This window comes from Dunckerocampus dactyliophorus, chromosome 13 (genome assembly GCF_027744805.1).
Source record: "Dunckerocampus dactyliophorus isolate RoL2022-P2 chromosome 13, RoL_Ddac_1.1, whole genome shotgun sequence".
NCBI lineage: Eukaryota > Metazoa > Chordata > Actinopteri > Syngnathiformes > Syngnathidae > Dunckerocampus > Dunckerocampus dactyliophorus.
Genome location: NC_072831.1, coordinates 913,210 through 934,442, shown reverse-complemented (window position 1 = coordinate 934,442; position 21,233 = coordinate 913,210). Strand labels below are relative to the sequence as shown.

Sequence of the window (21,233 nt, the reverse complement as noted above, 5' to 3'; positions counted from 1 at the left end):
CATGTTGGCAAAACAAATTTTCACAAAATATTCCCTTTTTCTAAAAAAGCTCTGACGAGGAAAAATTGTCAGTAATTAAGCTTCACTTTAAACCAAAGAGGACAAATGCTCACCAATTGAGTTAGCTTCCACACTCATTCCAAAAACACCAACAAGCGTGTCCACGTCACAGCCAATCCGGGGAGCTGGTGCCACATTCTCCACTGTGAATGTTGACCACGTCTTGACCAGCTGCCCCAAACACCAGCCACCAAATGGCAACCTGGGCGACGAGAGGCTGGAATGGCTCGCTGCAGCAGAGCTGAGCATCTGAAGACATGCGCAAGAAGGAGGAGAGATATAACAGCTGGCATCTTCTGTTGTCGTGTGGGGGTGCCAACAAGCCATCTTGAGATGCTTTGAAGCGAGGTGGTATCAGATAGTATCGTTTGTTAGCGCATTTCAGGTCATCCCAGGTTTTATAATGAGTGCTGTCCCATTCATCAAACTCCTCATCCACCATGGTTTTCGGAGGTATAATGACCACACACTCTTGATCGCCCCCGTTATTATTTGGTTCGAGAGGCTGCCAGGATGTGAGCGCTGTTAGTTTTCGTCCGTCCTGCCAGCGCAACTCTCCTTTAGTGCCGATGGAAGCAGAGGAAGATGCCTCGATTAGACTTGGTTCTTTTATCTTTATTTGTTGAAAAGCTTTATAAACGAGACGTGTGATGAACGTCTGCTCGGCTGTGTCATCGACTTCAGTGAGCTGGGCACCCTTGCGCATACAGTCCTTACTTGCGGCTGCCTGTTTTGCTCTCTTGTCAGACATGTAGTAGCAATATGAAGAGTGGGGTTCCCAGCCGTCGTCGCAGCAGCTGATCTCTTGGCGTGATTGTTCAGTAAGAGGATTTTTATCAGGAATGTGGCAGAGCAGGTTGTACTGTTTGTTGGGCTGTTAAGGTTTTGAGATCCTCTGTGAATCGATTCGTCTCCTGCCGCAGCGTGGGTAGTGGTTGTGACATACTACCGCAGGGTTCTTCTCTTTCAGTCTCTTCCCTACAGGAATTGATGCTGGCCATCAACTTCTGGACACCTGCCTCGATGCCCTTGCAGTGTTTCAACAGAGTCAAACGCTGGGCTTCAAGGTCGACCGCCGAGAGCGTGAGATTGTTCAAACTAGTGACGGTGAGATGAAGCCTCATGAGGCATCGAACCACGTGAGCCAACTGGTTCGAGAAAGGGTTCATTTCTCGAAGCTTCATGTGCACACGAAACCACCTGCTGGCCAGGTGTATAATACAGGCAGCTGTATCTGAACCACATTGTGTAGGATTCATTGGATTGTTGTGTCCATGAATAACAAAAACCGTATGACCAAATCCTGTCTCTACATAAATGACACGTGTGTAGAATAAAATATGTTTTGAATGTATTGTGTTTGTGTACATTTTCCTCAAATGGTACTCTCATATGACATGGCGGGTTGTGTAATCATGTTTCTTTGCCACTGTAGAAAGATGGCATGGGCTTTTGCAGGCGAGGACGGTGGAAGTGCTTGTGGAACTATGAAGGCACTGAATATGTGTGTGTAACTACGACAATGATGTGCGGGACAGAGTACGTTTTATTCAGAAATAACACTTTCTCAACAGTTTTTGGTTTTAAACGATTTCTTTTTTTTAAACAACTTCTCCAGTCTTTGAAAACACTCTTTCAAAGGGGACAGAAGACGCTGGCGTGCACAAAAATTGAATTGCCAGTTTATATAAATCAAAACAATCTCATGTAAACCCGCCCGCACCGGGGCTCGAACGCTGCACCTTCGTAACGGGAGGCGTGAGCGTTGACCACACGACTAAATATCCGAGCTGTCGACCGCGTGTTCAGCGTAGCTGCTAAGGCAGAGGGACTGAGGTTTACCAACGTACACTCTTACAGTCTCACAGGCTGGCATCCCTTACACTCACACAGGGGAAATCCTCCTCTTCCTCACCGGCTCCATCCTCTCTCCAAACTATGCTATCCAAACTCTAGTATCCAAACTCTATAACTTTTATCCAAACGCTGAAATGACTACAACTCCTCATCAAAAACCCACATTTTGAATGGAGCCTGAGGGGTTTATATTGCTGTCAAACCTCGTGCCAAAATCTGAACCACTGCCCGAAGCAGTCACGTGGTACAGTCGGGCAGCGAGGCTTCAGACGTCATCATTTTCAGCTCCTCCCCTAAATGAACCAAGCCTCGATACGCGCTTCGCGGAAATGCCCCCTCCATTACTCAACACAAGCTTCGAAGCCTCGGCACATCTCGTAACATCACTAGTTCAAACCCATCAGCATGGTGTTGAGAGTTGTGTTCAAACTTTGCTGCTCACGCCAGACTCATTTCACGTCGTCCCGTCTGCTATCTGGGGACGCCAGACGTTCATCAGCTGCCGATGCGCCTGCTGCAATTCGTCCCGCTTAATCAGCAGGGCGTTGATTTGCTGTTCCAGGTCTTTCTGTGTGCTGATCAGCTCATCCATGACCTCATCTAGCTTGGAGTTGATGACAAAGACGCCAGCCAGCAAACACAGGAGGAACATGAAGAACCCCATCAAGCACCAAACAACTTGACAATCGGCCGATATCCACGACATCAACTTGGATCTGGACCCAAGATGCTCTTCTTCCCCTGCACCATTCGCACCTATTAACCTGACAAAGACACACACCAGAACTTCTGTGAGGACCATTAAAGTGGGATTCCAGCCTGTGGTATCCTTCCAGTTCTCAAAGGACAAGGGTTGAGGGCTCTTTCCTTCCAAACAATTGCTTGGGGGGGAGGATTAGTAACTTTATTAGAGCCCTTCAGACATGATATAGCACCCCTATAGTCACCTTTACTGCGCTGCCTTGACTTTGGCATGCGCATGACGGCCAGTGCACGTGTATTCGTGTGGACAGAAATGGTTTTAAGTCTGTTTTTACAAATCTCCGTGTCGGTGTGGACATGGTCCGAGTGTAGTGCTGACAGTGCGTGTGAAAGTCGCACCTCACCTCCGTGCTGTCAGCAGTGCGAGTGTAGTGCTGCTCTGCTGCCAACTTATGGTCTCTTGTTGCAGCGCACCTGCCCACCCTGGGGAGGAGCTCAGACACACCTGTTTTCAGTCTTCGTTGGACTACTTTAGCTCTGCTTCCATGTTCAGTCATTGCTGGATTGTTTTCCCATGTTCACCTGTTCCATGCTCATGTCCTGCCTTGTATGCCTTCCCATGTTTCTGGCCTCGGCTAGTTCTTGTAAGTACTACTCGTGCAAGTTCCTGTCAGCCTTTTTGCTACAGTCTGTTTGTTGCTATTTCAAGTTCTCGCTCCTGCGCAGTTTTTCCATTGCAGTGAAGTTTTTGTTACCATTCTCTGCTAGTTTTTCAGCAGCTACCTTAGTTAGCATTTTTCTATTTTTCTGTTTCCCCTGCCGGTTAGTTGTGCAGTGCCTTTAGTTACAATAGTGTCATATTTTTGTATTGGAATAAACCTTCGTAAACCTACACCGGTGTCTTCTGTGCAACTTGGAATCCGGTTACCGGCTGTGTGCCTACCCGTGACAGTACAATGCGGCCATGGTGGATTCCGCAGAGTTAGACTACCCCATTCGGGGTCGGGAGACAGAAGAACTGTTCAGCCGCACCTCCCCCCGGCCGATAACACGGATAGTTCCCTCGCCCCACCGGGAGTGGCGCCTCGACCCCGCCATTGCTGAGACCACGGGCAGCTCCACGGAGGAACCCATGCAGCGGGGAACAGGTCGCCTGCCTACGGCAGAACTGGCTCAACGGCGTCGCCTACGCCTCTGCCTATACTGCGGCCACCTCGCCGCACTCAATCACCCCCAGACGACGTCAAAGGTACTCGCCCTCCAGCTGACGTAGGTCGAGAATCGTCTGGTGATCGACCACCAGTATCAGACTGTGAGTACCCCGTCAAGCAAGTACCCCGTCTAAGGTTCCCATGTTTTACCATGATTTGGCACGAGTATTTAGTAAAGATAGAGCCCAGAGTTTGCCACCCCATCGTCCGTACGACTGTGCAATTAAACTCATGCCCGACGCACCATTACCTAGTGATAGGCTTTACAACGTTTCCGCACCTGAACAGAAGGCCTTAAAGGATTATATCACGACCTCGTTGGCAGCAGGGCTCATCCGCCCCTCTTCGTCACCTCTGGGGGCTGGTTTCTTTTTCGTCGAGAAAAAAGATAAATCCCTACGCCCGTGCATCGATTATCGTGGGCTCAACGAAATTACTGTAAAGAATTGCCACTCACTTCCACTCATGGATTCAGCATTTTCGTCCCTTCACTCCGCTAAGATATTTACGAAATTGGACTTGCGTAACGCTTACCACCTGGTCCGCATTAGGGAGGGGGACGAGTGGAAGACAGTATTTAACACTCCACTGGGTCACTATGAATACCTGGTCATGCCCTTCGGGCTTACTAATGCACCTGCCGTGTTTCAAAACCTCATTGACGATGTTCTTAGGGATCTCTTAAATCAAGTCTGTTTTGTCTACCTGGATGATATATTAATTTTTTCCAACTCCTTACAGGATCACATTCTCCACGTACGCCAGGTCTTACAACGGCTTCTGGAGAACCGCTTGTTCCTGAAGGCAGAGAAGTGCGAATTTCATGTTACTACGGTCTCGTTTTTGGCATACATCGTGGAGAAGGGCCAACTGAGAGCCGATCCCGCCAAGATACAGGCGGTGGTTGATTGGCCTTCTCCCACATCAAGGAAGCATCTACAGAGGTTCCTTGGGTTCGCCAACTTTTATAGGCGTTTCATTTGCAATTACAGCAGCAAGGCGGAACCTCCGACGAGGCTTACATCCACCAAAGTACCCTTTGTTTGGTCTCCAGAAGCCGAAAAAGCTTTTGTTAAGTTAAAGTCATTATTCACATCTGCACCAGTACTTACTCACCCTAACCCCTCTTCACAATTTTTTGTTGAGGTCGACGCTTCGGATACAGGAGTGGGAGCCGTCCTGTCCCAATGTTCCCCAGTTGACCAGAGGCTCCACCCGTGTGCATTCTTCCCACGTTGCCTCACCAAGGCAGAGGGTAATTACGATGTGGGTAATAGGGAACTGCTTGCCATCGTTCTTGCGCTGCGGGAGTGGCAGCATTGGTTGGAGGGGGCAGCCATAACTTTTGTCGTCGTAACAGATCACAAGAATCTAGCTTATATTCGAACAGCCAAAAGACTGAACTCTCGTCAAGCTTGCTGGTCACTTTTTCTGAGAAGATTCAATTTCTCAATCACATACAGACCCGGCTCCAAGAATGTTAAACCCGATGCTCTTTCCAGAATATTCGACCCTTCCAAGGAGGATGGACCACCAGAGACCATTTTACCTGTAGCCCGGGCCTTAGGGTGCCTTCGCTGGGACATCGAAAGGAGAGTCATGGAAGCAGCCGCCGAGACAGATCGGCCCGAGGGGTGTCCAGAGGGAAAGCTGTTCGTGCCACCAGAACTCAGACCCGAAGTCCTTCAATGGGGCCACACATCTAAGTTTTCCTGTCATCCCGGGGTCCAACGTACCCACTTCATCTTGGCACAGAGGTTCTGGTGGTCATCTATGTTGGCTGACACCAAGGGATACGTCGCAGCCTGCTCTGTCTGCGCCAGGAGCAAACCGTCCCATCGCCCTCCTGCTGGATGCCTGCAACCACTACCCATCCCCTCCTGCCCCTGGTCTCACATTTCCTTGGACTTCATTACAGGACTACCCTCTTCACAGGGAAAGACTGTCGTACTTACTGTCGTAGACAGATTCTCCAAGATGGTACATTTTATTGCTCTCAATAAATTTCCGTCAGCTCTCGAGACCGCATGCCTCCTTGTAAGACACGTGTTTCGTATCCATGGAATTTCTAAGGACTTGGTATCAGATCGTGGACCTCAGTTTACCTCCAAGGTTTGGAAAACATTTTTAAAAGCGTTGGGAGCTTCGGTCAGTTTGTCTTCAGGTTATCACCCACAGTCAGTCCGGTCTGGCCAGACAGAGTGGACCAACCAAGATTTGGAGTCCGCACTTCGATGTGTATGCCATCGACACCCCTCTTCGTGGGCCACCTATCTTCCTTGGGTGGAGTACGCCCACAATTCGCTCCCCAGCTCGGCTACAGGTATGTCCCCGTTTAAGGCTGCATATGGCTACCAGCCTTCCTTGTTCCCATCCCAGGAAGCAAGCACCACAGTTCCGGCAGTTCACTTTCACCTACGGCGAGCCCGGCGCATATGGAGAGAGACAGAGGCAGCACGCAACCGCCAAGTTGCAGATTGCCATCGGATTCCTGCTCCCATTTACAAGCCAGGACATCAGGTATGGCTCTCGACTCGTGACCTACCTCTAGCAGGGACCAGCCGGAAGCTTGCTCCAAGATTCATCGGACCTTACACCGTCAAGTCAATTATCAATTCGTCGGTCAAGCTTCAACTTCCATCCTCGATGAAGATTCATCTCGTATTCCACGTCTCCCGCATCAAAGCAGTATCATCCAGTCCACTGTGCCCTCCGGCCGAAGCTCTGCCCCCGCCGCATATGATCGATGGCTCGCTCGCTTATACAGTGAAGGCTATTCAAGATTCAAGATTCAAGAGTGTTTTATTGTCATGTGCATGGTAAAACAGCAGTTATACCATGCAATGAAAATCTTATTCTGTTCATTCTCCCAAGAAAAGAAAGAAAACACAATAAAGAATAAGAACATAAGAAACATAAACACATAAACATATATACCAATAAATTAAGCAACAACAACAGAAGAGACATTAATACAAATAAATAATACAAATAAATAAATAAATAAAGTGCTATGAGTGTGTGCTTGTGTTGCGTGTGGCGTGTGTGAGTGCTTCGTTGAGAAGCCTGATGGCCTGTGGGTAAAAGCTGTTTGCCAGCCTTGTGATCCTGGATGTCAGAAGAAGGGGTAGAGGGTGGCAGTATCTGGTCGATTGGGAGGGATATGGTCCGGAGGAACGCTCCTGGGTTGCTCGCTCCTGTACCCTTGACCCCACCCTCATTAGTGTCTTCCACTCGCTCCACCCCGACAAGCCAGGTAAGCCGCCAGGGGTCGCCTTATAAGAGGGGAGAGTACTGTCATGAGTTATAAGAGTGCTGCTCTGCTGCCAACTTATGGTCTCTTGTTGCAGTGCACCTGCCCACCCTGGGGAGGAGCTCAGACACACCTGTTTTCAGTCTTCGTTGGACTACTTTAGCTCTGCTTCCATGTTCAGTCATTGCCGGTTTGTTTTCCCATGTTCACCTGTTCCATGCTCATGTCCTGCCTTGTATGCCTTCCCAAGTTTCTGGCCTCGGGTAGTTCTTGTAAGTACTACTCGTGCAAGTTCCTGTCAGCCTTTTTGCTACAGTCTGTTTGTTGCTATTTCAAGTTCTCGCTCCTGCGCAGTTTTTCCATTGCAGTGAAGTCTTTGTTACCATTCTCTGCTAGTTTTTCAGCAGCTACCTTAGTTAGCATTTTTCTATTTTTCTGTTTCCCCTGCCTGTTAGTTGTGCAGCACCTTTAGTTACAATAGTGTCATATTTTTGTATTGGAATAAACTTTCGTAAACCTACACCGGTGTCTTCTCTGCATCTTGGAATCCTGTGTGCCTACCCGTGACAGCGAGGCTGTTCTTCTTCATTCTTCACGTCACTCCTAAAAGTCACACCATAAAATAGCAACGTTACAAAACCCGTATTTTAGCGATGAAAAAAATCTGACACTGAGTGTGCGCGCTCTGTAAGGAGAGTCCGTGCAGACCTCCTTCAAAATGGAATTTTTTTCATATATCGGGCATATTTTCATTCGTATGCATGTTTGTTAGGCAGATTACTTCTTCCTCTTCATTTTTGTACCTGATTTATTTTGAGGTTAGTCACTAACCACAATGAAGAGAACCGTAGTTCCAAAGTACACAAAACAATAAACACGTCGACGAAAACTCTCACTAGACATCCATTATACTACACACAACTCTCAGGGAAAGAGCACATTTTACGTCTTACCTCGTCCATATCAGGAACATGTATGGATGAGAGCGCACACGCACCGTGATGTAATTACGTCACCACGCTCCAGCACACACCGACGCAACACTCGCACCACACAAAACCAGTACATGAACATATTTACACATACAACATAACAATAATGCTAAGTGTCTTGGTGAAATTAACAATGGTTTTAACTCGTTACACAAGCACCGTTGTGCTCGGCAAGGTCGTGGGCAGATCACAGTTTTTGTCTTGACTCAATGTTAAAGCAATGGGAACCAAAGGCACTACAAGTATTTCCCGGTATAAAATCTGCTGTAGCATCTTTAATATTTGGGGTTGAGAAGTGAAGGAGGTATGAAATGTAAGTTCAAGTCTAGCTTTATCAGATAGAATTATACATATTTAAACATTTTCTAACATTACTACATAAAAACGTGGATTTCAGTGACTGTTTGACACACGAAGCGTTGCAAATGTAGCACGTTTGCATTGCAATGCTATTTGTCAACAAGCAACGGCACGGTGTTACGTGACAAAGAACAGAAACATGCAGACACTAGCATATGAATGTAAATATAAATCCGTTCGTTTGTCTGATGAAAGGTAAAGTAGAGCTGTTGCTCAACAATCGCCTTCATTACCTCTCCTCCGACTCACTCATGGCGACCTCATCCATTTGGTCCGCATCCGTTACAAGTCATGCCAATCAATATGTAGCTCCAACTTAGCTTTACGTATTGTTCGCTTGACGTCTTTCATAAAAGGCTCTCAAGAGCGTCGGCAAATCAAGTGGACGACGTACATGACAGCTCATTGACTCACCCGAAAGGCGCTGAAATTAGTCACGTGCGGACTGAAATGTCCATACTTCCCATAGCACGTCTTTGCACATTGTTCCATCCAAATGTAACGAGTTTAAAACCATTGCTAATTTCACCTAAACACTTAGCATTATTGTTATGTTGTATGTGTAAATATGTTCATGTACTGGTTTTGTGTGGTGCGAGTGTTGCGTCGGTGTGTGCTGGAGCGTGGTGACGTAATTACCTCACGGTGCGTGTGCGCTCTCGTCCATACATGTTTCTGACGGACGAGAAATAAAAGACCCCAAAGACCAGAACACAACCAAGAGGAAAGTAAGGCGGGTTACACCAACATCCATCCCTGCGTACTACACTCACATCCTCCATACAACGCACGCCCCATTAGAGCCATCTAGGGGCGTTGTAACAACATGACAAATACGCTTCATAACAAGTGGCATCGCACCTCACTCAGCCCAAACGACGCGCACTCAATAGTATCGAATTAATACTAGCGTCGATCATGGCTTACTTCTTTTTTTGTTTTTATTTTTTAATTTTCACATAATTTACGTGATTCTGTTGTTTTTTCTCTTATTGTATATTAGCTTGGATATATTATAAATCACCCCGCTACCTCAATATACTGCAGACTTTAAAATAAATCAATAAATTACTCCAGTTAATTAAATTATTAGCACAACCAAGAGAGATCGGAGAGTGGGGTGCTCAAACTACAGTGACCCCTGCTGGCGCAGTTAAGCCACTGGATGCATCTGTATTCTGTATGCGTTCGTTCAATAAATTCGTTAGCAGCACCACCATTTCAAACTGACGACTATACTTCAAAACAAAAGTGTATGCGCCTTTATTTTGTCAAATGACCGCTGTTCTTCCGCTTTGACGCGGTGATTGACGTCATCAAACAGCGACGGGACTGTTTACTACTGTCATGGCGTCGGTGGATTTCAGAGGTAGCGAAAACAAAGTTGTTGTTTCATTTGTTGGTGTAGCGAGGCAATGGGGGATGAACGGAAGCATTAAGTCTTTTGCATCAAGACAAGGGCAAACATGACAGCCTTTGTTCGTGCTTGACCTATCAGCGTTAGCGCCTAGCATGATTAGCATTCGCTCGTAATGTATAAACAATGAAAAGTGACATCCATCTTGTTAGATTCGGACTCGTTCATGTAAGGGCTAATAAGGTGTTTTGTGTGATTGTGTGTGGTTGATTTTGCAGACAACCTGCTGGGGATATCGTGGGTGGACAGCGGTGTGGTCCCTATTCTAAACCCTGGAAATGTGCTGGACTATTTCTCTGAGAGAAGTAACCCCTTTTACGACAGAACCTGTAATAATGAGGTGGTGAAGATGCAGCGGCTCTCTCTGGATCACCTCAAGTAAGACCTTCTCCCACTGGCTCATTGCAAATCAGGAGCAGCTGTTTTTTTAAGTTACTATAATATATCATTTAACAAAAACAAAAAAAAAACAGCGAAGATGGAAAAAATCAGCAGTCGTTTTACAAGAGTAAAGTCAAAGTATTATGAGGAAAAAGTCACAATGTTATGACAATAACCTCGTAATATTGTGAGGAAAAATAAAGTTGACATATTAAAGAAAAAAGTCATAATATTTGAAAAACAAACAAAACAAAAGAAAGTTGTTTTTGCAAAATTAGGTTGTGGAAAAAGTTCTGGTATTATGGGAATAAAGTCATAATTACGAGAAGAACATTTGCAAGAATAAAGTTGAAATAGTTGGGTGGGGAAAAAAAGCAGCAATACTGGGGAAATTAGTCATTTTACAAGACGAAAGTCATATTATGAGGAAAAAAACAACAAAAAGTCACAATTATATGAGAATAACCTCGTAATATTGTGAGGAAATATAAAGTTGAACTATAAAAAAAAAATACAGTAGTACCTCGCATAACGTAAACCTCCTTTTACGTAAAGTCCACTGAACGTAAAGAATTTATGTAAAGTTTTTGCATCGTGTTATGGAAGAAATTCCATATAATGTAAAGCGTCAAGTCAGTGTGTCAAGTTTTTTTTTCTTCAATCGACTTTATAAATAAGTCGGTGCAAGTTCAGACTAACAGAGTACACTTGGTGACGCCTTCTGACGCTTCACGCTCTCATTGGCTGATTATCGGGACACCGCCTACGCTCTCATCTCATTGGCTGACTTATACAGCACGTGCGTTAGTTTGTGTGAGAGACGGGCTTCTCCGTTCACCCTCCCTTCTTCTTCGTAGTCGCCCTTAAACTAACTTAAACAATTAAGTTAAGTTACAAATTAAAATTTTGCACACAGCATTATCGTGTAGTGCGTGTGCGTTTGTCTGTGAGACCAGCTGACTCTTAGACTCTTTGAGTCACGTTTCGACTCAGGCTAGTGCTCCTCCTCCTCCTCCTCCTCCTCCTGCTCCTTCTTCCTGCCTCCACTTGTGCTCCTGATCAAGACATCTCGTGAACGGTAGGATTGTTTTTGTTTTTCAGTTTTTTCATTTACAGTAATCTGATTTATTACCTTATTTTATATTGGAATGTTACTCTACTATGTTTATGCTAACGTTTTCTTATATTTTCCCACCTTTGAATATTTTGAAGTGCCAAAGGTGTGAGTTTGGGAAGATCTTGGAACGGATTAGGCTATTTACATGTATTTTACGCTTCGTATAACATAAAATCCCTATAACATAAAGGTTCTCGGAAAGGATTATTTACGTTGTAGGGGCGTCTACTGTATATATATATTTTTTAGTCCTAATATTTGAGAAAAAGTTGAGAGGAATAAAGTCGTCATATTCCGAGAAAAAAAAGGAACTTCAACGTAAATATTTGGAAAATACCCCCCCCCCCCCCCCCCCAAAAAAAAAAAAAAAAAAAACAAAAACGCAGCAACAATGGCAAACCAAGCAAAAAAGGTGTGAGGTAAAGTGAAAAAGTTCATACTAGGCTGTTTTTTTTCTTCAAGTATACATCAAGTTTTAGACCAGGGGTGCGGGCCACCCCACATTCTAAAAATATCATTTCACAAAAACACAACTACCATACACCCAGAAAAAACAGAAGTCATTTTACAAGAATAAAGTCCAAATAGTAGGAAAAAAAAGTTGTCATCTAACAAGAAAAAGCTGTAATTTTACAAGAATGACATCATAATATTATTAGGAAAAATAGCCTTGTTTTAGGGTCATACATTTGAAATATTGTAGAAAAAAACAGTTTTTTTAAAAATTAAATGAAGTTGCAATTTTGTTGGGATAGTGGAATTGAAATATTTAAGAAGAATATGTTATTTTTTTTAAGTCATAATACGAGAAACAAACAAAACAAAGGTATGATATGGGAAGAAAGTTGGAAAATAAAAATATTAAAAGAGAAAGTCTTAATTCCAATGAGAAGAAAGGTTTTTTACGAGAGTAGATTTGTAATATTGTGTGGATAAATAATGTCATTTTAGTAACACACATTTGAAAGAAGTTGTAACATTATGAGAAACAATGAATAAACTTTTCATTTTGGGACCATTTAGCTTGTGGAAAGAGTTATAATTTTACAAGCATCAAGTCAAAATATTACAGGAATAAAGTTGCAATTTGACGAGAATAACTTTGTGATATTATGAGTAGGCTGGTCGATAATTGCTATTGTCAACACCACTTTTGAGACCATTTTTTTCGTGAATGATATGGCATACAATCGATGCCGTATTGAGCGGATGCATTTCTTTTGAAATGTAGCGAGCGACACCATCTGTGAGCGTGCACCATTTTGTTTAAACGTCTCAGTAAGCGTTGGCTGTCGGGACGAAGGCTCCGCTGAACCTCCAGTTTTTATTTTCTCTAACTTCTTAGCATATCTTCACATAGTCTGAAAGTTGCATGCTTTCATGTTGGGCTGCGTGTGTCTCGCTGGAGGGAAACCAACTCCCAGAGCTGTAATAATAGGCGGAGATTGATGCTGGTTTTATGTGTGAGAGAACGCTTTCCTAAAAGTTGCCTGCCTGCATCATGACACAACTTTTTTTAGTGATTCTTTTCTTCACTGCAGTCAGATGGTGGGAGTGGAGTACATTCTTCTCCATGCACAAGAGCCCATTCTTTACATCATCCGTAAACAACAGAGGCAGTCACCCACACAAGGTGAGCAGCCAGTCACGGATCGCATTCCGCTCTTGTCTTATTCAGCACTTCAACATCTTCTCAAACTGTGCAGTGATCCCCTTGGCGGACTACTACATCATCATAGGAGTGGTCTATCAGGCACCAGACCTCGGCACTGTCATCAGCTCCAGAGCGGTGAGAGTTTGACCTACAATCATCCCTCCTTTATGACGCTTCATTTTGGTTCCAGACACGACCGTGATAAGCAGGCCTGTCACGACAACAAATTTTGCTTGTCGATAGTTGTGCTAGAAATGATCGTCGATCATCGATATTATTAACCACATTTTCAGACCATTTTTTTTCATTAATTGCATTAACTCATTCGCTACCAAAGATGTATTTATACGCTTTTTTCAACACGAGCACCCGATCCCAAAGATGTATCCGTACGTCTTTGGTGGGGTTTTTTGCGTGAGAAGCAAAAAGAGGTGATGACGCAACTGCACAATAGGAGAGCTCTGTCAAAGTGAAAGTTATGCTTGAAATGTGTCTTTTTACAAAAAGCTGGTTTTCTCCCATTTTTAGTCGGGAACTGATATTTTCCTGAAACTTACCTATGTTCTACTGCTGATTACTAAAGAACGCAAAAAGTTAGAAACCCACAGTTTTTTCCTGATGTAAGATGAGAGTCTAATCTTTCTTTCTTCAATATTTTGTGTGCCTTGAAAAATCTGTCAAAATTGTCAAAAATTGCCGCTACTGAGAGGGATGTCTTTTGAAAAATGGCTGGGATTGAATGAGTTAATATTAAAACCCAAATTTTGCTGTTGCATTCACCTTAGAAACCATTGCTTCTGTGCCTTCGTTCGTGTTAGCGTATGCTTTCTCGCAAGGCTAATTTGCTGCCAGCATTCTGTATCCACTCATTAGTAGCCCCGCCTCCACAAAGAGGCTGAATGAGAGGAGGGTTCAGTCTGTCCATTCATTCCACTGTAGAAGCAATGCGCGCAGAGTGAACCCTCTTGTCATCCAGCCTGTCTGGCACAGAGAGACCAGCACATGAAACACACTCACATACACGCACGTGTCAATTTATCCAGGGCAGCGTAATTATCCACCTGTTTTTGTTTTCTTTGTTATTGTTCCATTTATTGATTATTGTGACATTATTGTGACGGCCTAGGGCCGCACGGTGGTCTAGTGGTTAGCATGTTGGCCAACACAGTAACAGTCAGGAGATGGAGAAGATCCGGGTTCGAATCTCCGTTGGGCATTTCTGTGTGGAGTTTGCATGTTCTCCCCATGTGTGTGTGGGTTTTCTCCGAGTACTCCGCTTTCCTCCCACATTCCAGAAACATGCATGTTAGCTTCATTGGAGACTCTAAGTTGTCCATAGGTGTGAATGGTTGTTTGTCTATATGTCGCCCGAAGTCAGCTGGGATAGGCTCCAGCATACCCTCGTGACCCTAATGAGGAGAAGCAGCAGAGAAGATGGATGGATGGATGTGACAGTCCTAGTGATAAGTACATTTCCGCAAAGTAGGATTCCATATTTATAAATGGAGTATTTTGCTAGTTTTGGTTGTTTACCACTTGGGTTGGGCATCAGGCATGGATGGGAACCGGGACTAACAGTCATTGGTGCTACAGTGGAATGTCGTCTCCTCCCCTCACAAGGAAACAGGGCTATAACAGTTACAACAGGGCAACGTAAATAAAAAAACAAAACAGTGCAAAGTGGTGCGCGCTCACAAACTGTGTCGCTCGCTACATTGACACAACTTCTGTGTCAAGCTAATGTGTTTCACACAGCTCCACCCTACTTGAGTACCATGTAGTGGTTCAAATGTGAATTACACCTCTCTTGGCAATAATTAACGAAAGAATGGTCTCAAAAAATGTTGTTAATATCATCTATAATTTGTAGCACACTTATCCATCCGTTTTCTATACCGCCTCTCCTCATTAGGGCACATATAGACAAACAAGCATTCACACTCACATTCATACCTATGGACGATTTAGAGTCGCCAATTAACCTCACCTGCATGTTTTTGGAATGTGGGAGGAAGCCGGAGTACCCGGAGAAAACCCACGCGCACACGGGGAGAACATGCAAACTCCACACCCAGGGAGAATCGAACTTCTCAACATGCTAACCACTCGACCACCGTGCGGCCCAGCACATTTATCAAAGAGTAAAATTAGTTATTTAGACACGCCTATGCTTTATACCGCCAATACGGTGGCCAACTCAAACATCCGGCTAACGTCAGGCTGTGTCCTTTTTCATGGACAAATGACCTGACTTTACTAGCCAGGAAGTTGACCAGACGTACGTCTTTGATACGGTGCACACAGGTTAGTAGGGAGTCAGTAACATGGTTAAATACAAATACAAATCATTTGTGAACGTGGACTCATACGTAAAGAGACTTGTAAACATTTGTGTTCAAGTTCAGTGCTTTGATATTTATATTCTGGTTGAAAATAGCCCTGTGAGAAATTAATAGTAAAGTCATTCATAAAAAGTTTACTTTATATAGTTTTTCAAAAATCACGGAGGTGTACAGACATTTCATCCAAGAACTTGTATGACCCTATCTCTGAAAAGAATTGGAATCATTGTGAACCAGAATCAAAACGAGGAATTGGAAACGGGATTGCTCAAATTTAAGTGATCACTAAACCTACTTACATGTCTTATTTTCTTTTATTATGTCTACTTTGTTGGGTAATAGGAGTGTAAAGGTGACTATAGGGGTGTTATTTCATGTCTAGAGGGCTCTATGAAAGTTAAAAAGTGTATTTAGAATGTATGTATGTATGTATTGTATGTATTGTACTTTATTAATCCATTCACTTGTTACAGCAGCAAGCAAGATACGCAAGTAAAGAATACATAGTGACTACAACATGGTTCAGGTGGTGCAGGTGTTGTAGAGCCTGACAGAGGTCGGTATGAAGGACCTGCGGAACCTCTCCTTCTTACACCGTGGGTGTAACAGTCTGCTGCTGAAGGAGCTGCTAAGGGAACCCACAGTGTCATGTAGCGGGTGAGAGGTGTTGTTCATGATGGATGTCAGCTTAGCCAACATCCTTCTCTCCCCCACTTCCTCCACGGAGTCCAGAGGACCGTCCAGGACAGACCTCGCTCTCCTGATCAGCCTATTGATCCTGCTCCTGTCCCTGTCCGTGCTGAAAGAGTCATAAAAGGTCCGTAAAAGAGTCCTGCACACACCAAAGGACCTCAGTCTCCTCAGCAGGTGGAGGCGACTCTGGCCCTTCTTGTAGAGGGCGTGGGTGTTGACGGACCAGTCCAGTTTGTTGGTAAGGTGAACACCCAGGAATTTGTAGCTGTCTACCAACTCTATGTCCGCTCCCTGGATGTTCACCGGTGTGAAGTGAGAAGTTTTCCTCTGGAAGTTAATGATCATCTCCTTTGTCTTGCTGGTGTTGAGCTGCAGCTGGTTAAGCTCACTCCAGCTGACAAAGTCCCTGATGACCGTCCTGTATTCCAGATCATTCCCCTCTGAAACACAATCAACGATGGCTGTGTCGTCGGAGAACTTCTGGATGTGACACTGTGTGGAGTTGTGTGTGAAGTCCGAGGTGTAGAGGGTGAAGAGGAAAGGGGAGAGCACCGTACCCTGAGGGGCACCTGTGCTGCAGAGTACCATGTCAGACACACAGTGACGAAGCCTCACATACTGTGGTCTGTTGGTGAGGTAGTCTATAACCCATGCAGTCAGGTGTTTGTCTACTCCCACACTCTCCATCTTCACTCTGAGTAGTGACGGCTGGATGGTGTTGAAGGCACTGGAGAAGTCAAAAAACATGACCCTCACAGCGCTGCCGCTGTCCTCCAGGTGTAGCAGTGATCTGTGCAGCAGGTAGATCACTGCGTCGTCCACTCCGATCCGAGGCCGGTAAGCAAACTGTAGGGGGTCCAGCTGAGTGCCCACCAGGGGTCACAGGTGCTGCAGGATAATCCTCTCCATGGTCTTCATCAGGTGAGAGGTCAAGGCAACAGGCCTGAAGTGGTTAGGCTCCTTGGGACGCGGTGTCTTTGGGATCGGGACCACACAGGAGGTCTTCCACAGGGCCGGGACTTTCTCCAGGCTCAGGCTGAGGTTGAACAAGTGCCTGAGAACTCCACAGAGCTGGTCAGCACAGTCCTTGAGGATTTTAGGGCTGATGCCGTCCGGTCCCGGGGCCTTCCTTGCCTTGATCTTCTTTAGTTGACTTCTCACCTGATCATCAGTTATGGAGAGGGGGGTAGAGGATGGCTGGGATGGGGATGAAGAGTGGATGGGGAGGGGGGGCTGTCCCGGGAAGGTGTGAAGAGGGGGCAGGGTGGGTAGGGGAGGGGGGGGGGGGGGGGTAGACTCCAATCTGTTGAAAAACAGATTGAGTTCATCTGCCCAGATCTTGTCCACACTGGCTTGGTCTCTCCCCACTCTTTTACCATGACCTGTGATGGTCTGCAGGCCTCTCCAAACTTCCCTGGCATTATTCTGCTCCAGCCACTTCTCCAGTTTCCTCCTGTAGCAGTCCTTCCCCTTCCTGATCTTATGCCAGAGTTCCCTCTGCACTCTGCGCAGAAGGTGGTAAACAGGTTTTCTATGTCTTATTTTCTGTTATGATGTCTACTATATTGGGTAATAGGAGTGTAAAGGTGACTATAGCGGTGTTATTTTAATGTCTGGAGGGCTCTAATCATGTTAAAAGAACATTTTCAGAAGGTCATAATCAGGTTTACTATACTCTCACTACAAAAATATTACATTTATTAATATTGTGTGGAAAATCTACTTTGTGGAAAATCATTTGACGATCACGTGTGGAAGAAATTAACTGTGACAGGGTCGATTGTATTTGTACTTTAGCTAATTTTTATGCTTGAAAATGCATCGCTTAGGCCAAAAAGTAGGTCAACTCTGCTTAAGTATGCATGTTTTGGACTGATAATAGGCTGTATTCTGCCATAAAGCAGCATGAGTTCTTAACTCATATATGTTTGAAAAACTGTGATGGGAGTGAAGGCGGGAAATTCAAAGCGGCATGTGGCGAGAGACGACGTGTGTCGTATTTAGGCTTAGTGAGCACATACCGGGTGCAAAGTGTCATGAGACACACTTGGTTGTTGAATAAAGTTGACTTGAATACACAGGTGTTACTTTATATGCATCTGAAAACAACATTTATTTTATGTTCTTATTTTAATTTTTGTAGTTTTTGTTGTGAATTTTTTTGTTGTCAATTTAAAATTATTAAAATAATAATAAAATTATTTATTATTGATTATAATATAATCGTTCATGATTATTATGGTCATGATTAGAACGATACAATAGATGTATAGTCATACGACCATGAGGTGATTATACATGAATATGGTTTCACAGCTGCAGGTGGCCCCCTGCGGAGAACCCCAACTGCCATGTGGCCCACGGTGAAAAGCAGCTTGACGCCCCCCTGCTTTCATAAGACAGTGCATGCGTGAGACTGTGATATGTTGGACCAAATTGGATGGTGTGTCTTTCAGCTATCTGCTGTCCACGGAATCCAGTCCGCGTTTGACGAAGCCATGTCCTACTGTCGCTACCACCCGTCCAAAGGGTACTGGTGGCACTTCAAGGACCAGGAGGAGAGAGGTGAGGTTGCATGTTGGAATACCCGCATCATGCGTCATAGCATCTGTTTGGTTTTCACAGAAAAGGCCAAGCCTAAGTCGAAAAAGAAAGAGGAACCAGGTTCACTCTTCCAAAGGCATTGCGTGGATACCCTCCTGTTGGACCTCAGGGCCAAATTCCCGCCAACCTTCTATCAGGTATGTTCACGCCATACTACACTACAGGTGTACTGTACTTCCTTACTTACGCGTGCTGATATTGTCTGCATTTTCAGCCAAAGCCAGGCGAGAAGCCCATTCCAGGTATGCTGTTGATTGCATTGATACGCTGTATCAGGTGGGCCTGTCACCATAATTGTCCTTCAAATTATTGCCGATATCGTCAACATTATATGAGAATATTTTTTCATTAAATTATGATATATGGCATATTAATGCCAGTGCACCATATCAAAAGCAAGCAACTTCCATTTAATAGACAAGCACTGTATCTTTTTTATCAATACTGATGTCTTTCTGCTTCAATATGGTACCAATAACTTTTTTAGATGTAATTTTTTAAATTTAGAATTAAGTGTAGGTACCCGGAGGTAAGAAGGACTGGAAGAAATTAGGATTTGACCGAGTGTACCTGTTGCTTTGTCCTAATGAAATATCATGATATTACTACTACTACATCACTACTAATCAGGAGAACCAGAGGATAGAGCAGAGGGAGACACCAGCAGATGAAACACACACGCATGAACTTATCCAGGGCAGCATAATTATCCACTTGTTTTTGTTTTATCGTTAGATTTATCGATTATCGCAACAGGCCTACTGATCAGTCTTGGAATCAAATGCCAATTCTGCAACAGGGTGAAATTGACAAATTAAAAGAAATATTGCATTACAGTAGTATTTTTTACATAACGTAATATATATAATAATAATATAACATCAGTGGTTTATTTGGTGTCACAAAGTGTAGGCAGTAATATCGTGTCAGTTTGTGGGATAGTAATCATTTCAAAACGCACCTGCATTGTTTTGTGAATCAGTTCAATTGAAAAGTACTTTTCATAGAATTAATGTGAAGGTCTCGTCTCGTGTACCCAATCTCGTGTATCGTCTCGTTTCGCGACACCCCTGATAGAGTTGGGGAATCACGGCAGCTGAAACCTAACTTCCACCGCGTTTATTATGACTTATTTCACTGTCTTTGTCACTAACCTTTCACATCACAAAGGGCTTAAATTGACATCAGATGTTGTTTTATACCCAAGGAAGTATTCCATACTGTTTATATTTACCTGTGAATACTCTCATTCGCTGGTAGCCCTTTCAGGACATTTGCTCATTCAATCCCAGCCGTTTTTCAAGAGACAACCCCTTCAGTGGCGGCCATTTTAGACCATTTAGACTGATGCACGTGTGTGCACGCGTGCGCATGTGTTAAAATGGCCCTACAATGCGTAACCTTCTGCACGCTACACTCCTCACTCTCACTTCCTCCTTTGTGTCACGTGTGATGTTTCCATCCACATGCTCCATCAAATGCGCTTCTGCCACCTTGTGGCCGTTTTTATGGCTTAAAATTGCTCTGAAGTGAAATACATCAGTGGAGAGTTGTATCATCACCTCTTTTTTTGTCTCTTGAGCAAAAAAAACTAAAAGGCGTATAAATATTTGTTGGGATCCAGCGTTGGGGTTTTTAAAACATTTAAATTCGTCTTTGTTATTGAATGAGCTAATTGAGTTATTGGTGATGGTGACAGGCCTGCATTGTGTCGTATCATTGGCTAGTCTCACATGGGTGAAATATCCAACTTGTTCCAGCTGAAAGACGTCATGCTATTGAATGACAATTGTTGAGCTGTGATTGCATACTGGTGTGTCGCAGTCGAGGTGAAGAAAGAGCCCGAGCCGCCCACGGAAACGGTCAAACAAGAGGAAAGGGAGCCAGCCGCCAAATCGGCAGCCCCTGCGCCTCCCAACAAACCCCCTCCTGAGAAACGGGCCAGGCTGCAATGACGGCGTCAGCAGTTCTTGCCATGCGTTTACCGCATGATGAAGTGTCGTTCGCGTCCGTCACCTGCATGACGTGCACACCGTACGACAAAATAAGAAAAGACTTTTCTTCTCCAGAATCGCCTTCATTCTCGCTCTGCTCTCAGGAACGTCTCATCCGGGAAGTCATGCTCCTCCCATCAGTACATGGAGTGTGTTTTCTTTTCTATTTACACCTTCAATAAATGGGAGTAAATGCTTGGGAATGCTTCTGCTCTGATTATTCGCAATCCTAAACGGGTTTTGTGTATCATGTTCAAAATAAAGCATTGTGAATTATGTAATGGGGCATTGCCAAATATGAAAATAAGCAGTTATAGGGAGATACATTTTTTTCTCATAAATTCATTAAATTTACGACTCTTTTGTTATAAATTTTACGACTTTATTCTCTGAAATTTGGGACTTTTTTGTTATACATTTTACGACTTTATTCTCAAATGTATAACTTTTTTCTCGTAAATTGACGACTTTATTCATGTAAATTTACAACCTTTTCTCGTTCATTTACAACTATTCGTTTTTGTTACAAAATGTATGAATTTTTTCTCATAAACACACAACTTTATTCTCATTAATTTACGACTTTATTCTCGGAA

The 21,233-nt window shown here is 44.2% G+C and overlaps 1 protein-coding gene across 1 annotated transcript; it reads left to right on the top strand.

Annotated features, from left to right (window-relative positions):
* The first annotated feature begins 9,710 nt into the window (after nucleotides 1-9,710).
* Nucleotides 9,711-20,834, top strand: med6 (mediator complex subunit 6). Its single transcript, XM_054795698.1, has 8 exons — nucleotides 9,711-9,804; nucleotides 10,071-10,230; nucleotides 12,892-12,983; nucleotides 13,057-13,139; nucleotides 18,496-18,604; nucleotides 18,665-18,780; nucleotides 18,858-18,885; nucleotides 20,468-20,834. The coding sequence occupies exons 1-8, from the start codon at nucleotides 9,783-9,785 to the stop codon at nucleotides 20,596-20,598; spliced, it is 741 nt and encodes a 246-aa protein (XP_054651673.1). The 5' UTR covers nucleotides 9,711-9,782; the 3' UTR covers nucleotides 20,599-20,834.
* Nucleotides 20,835-21,233: the final 399 nt, after the last annotated feature.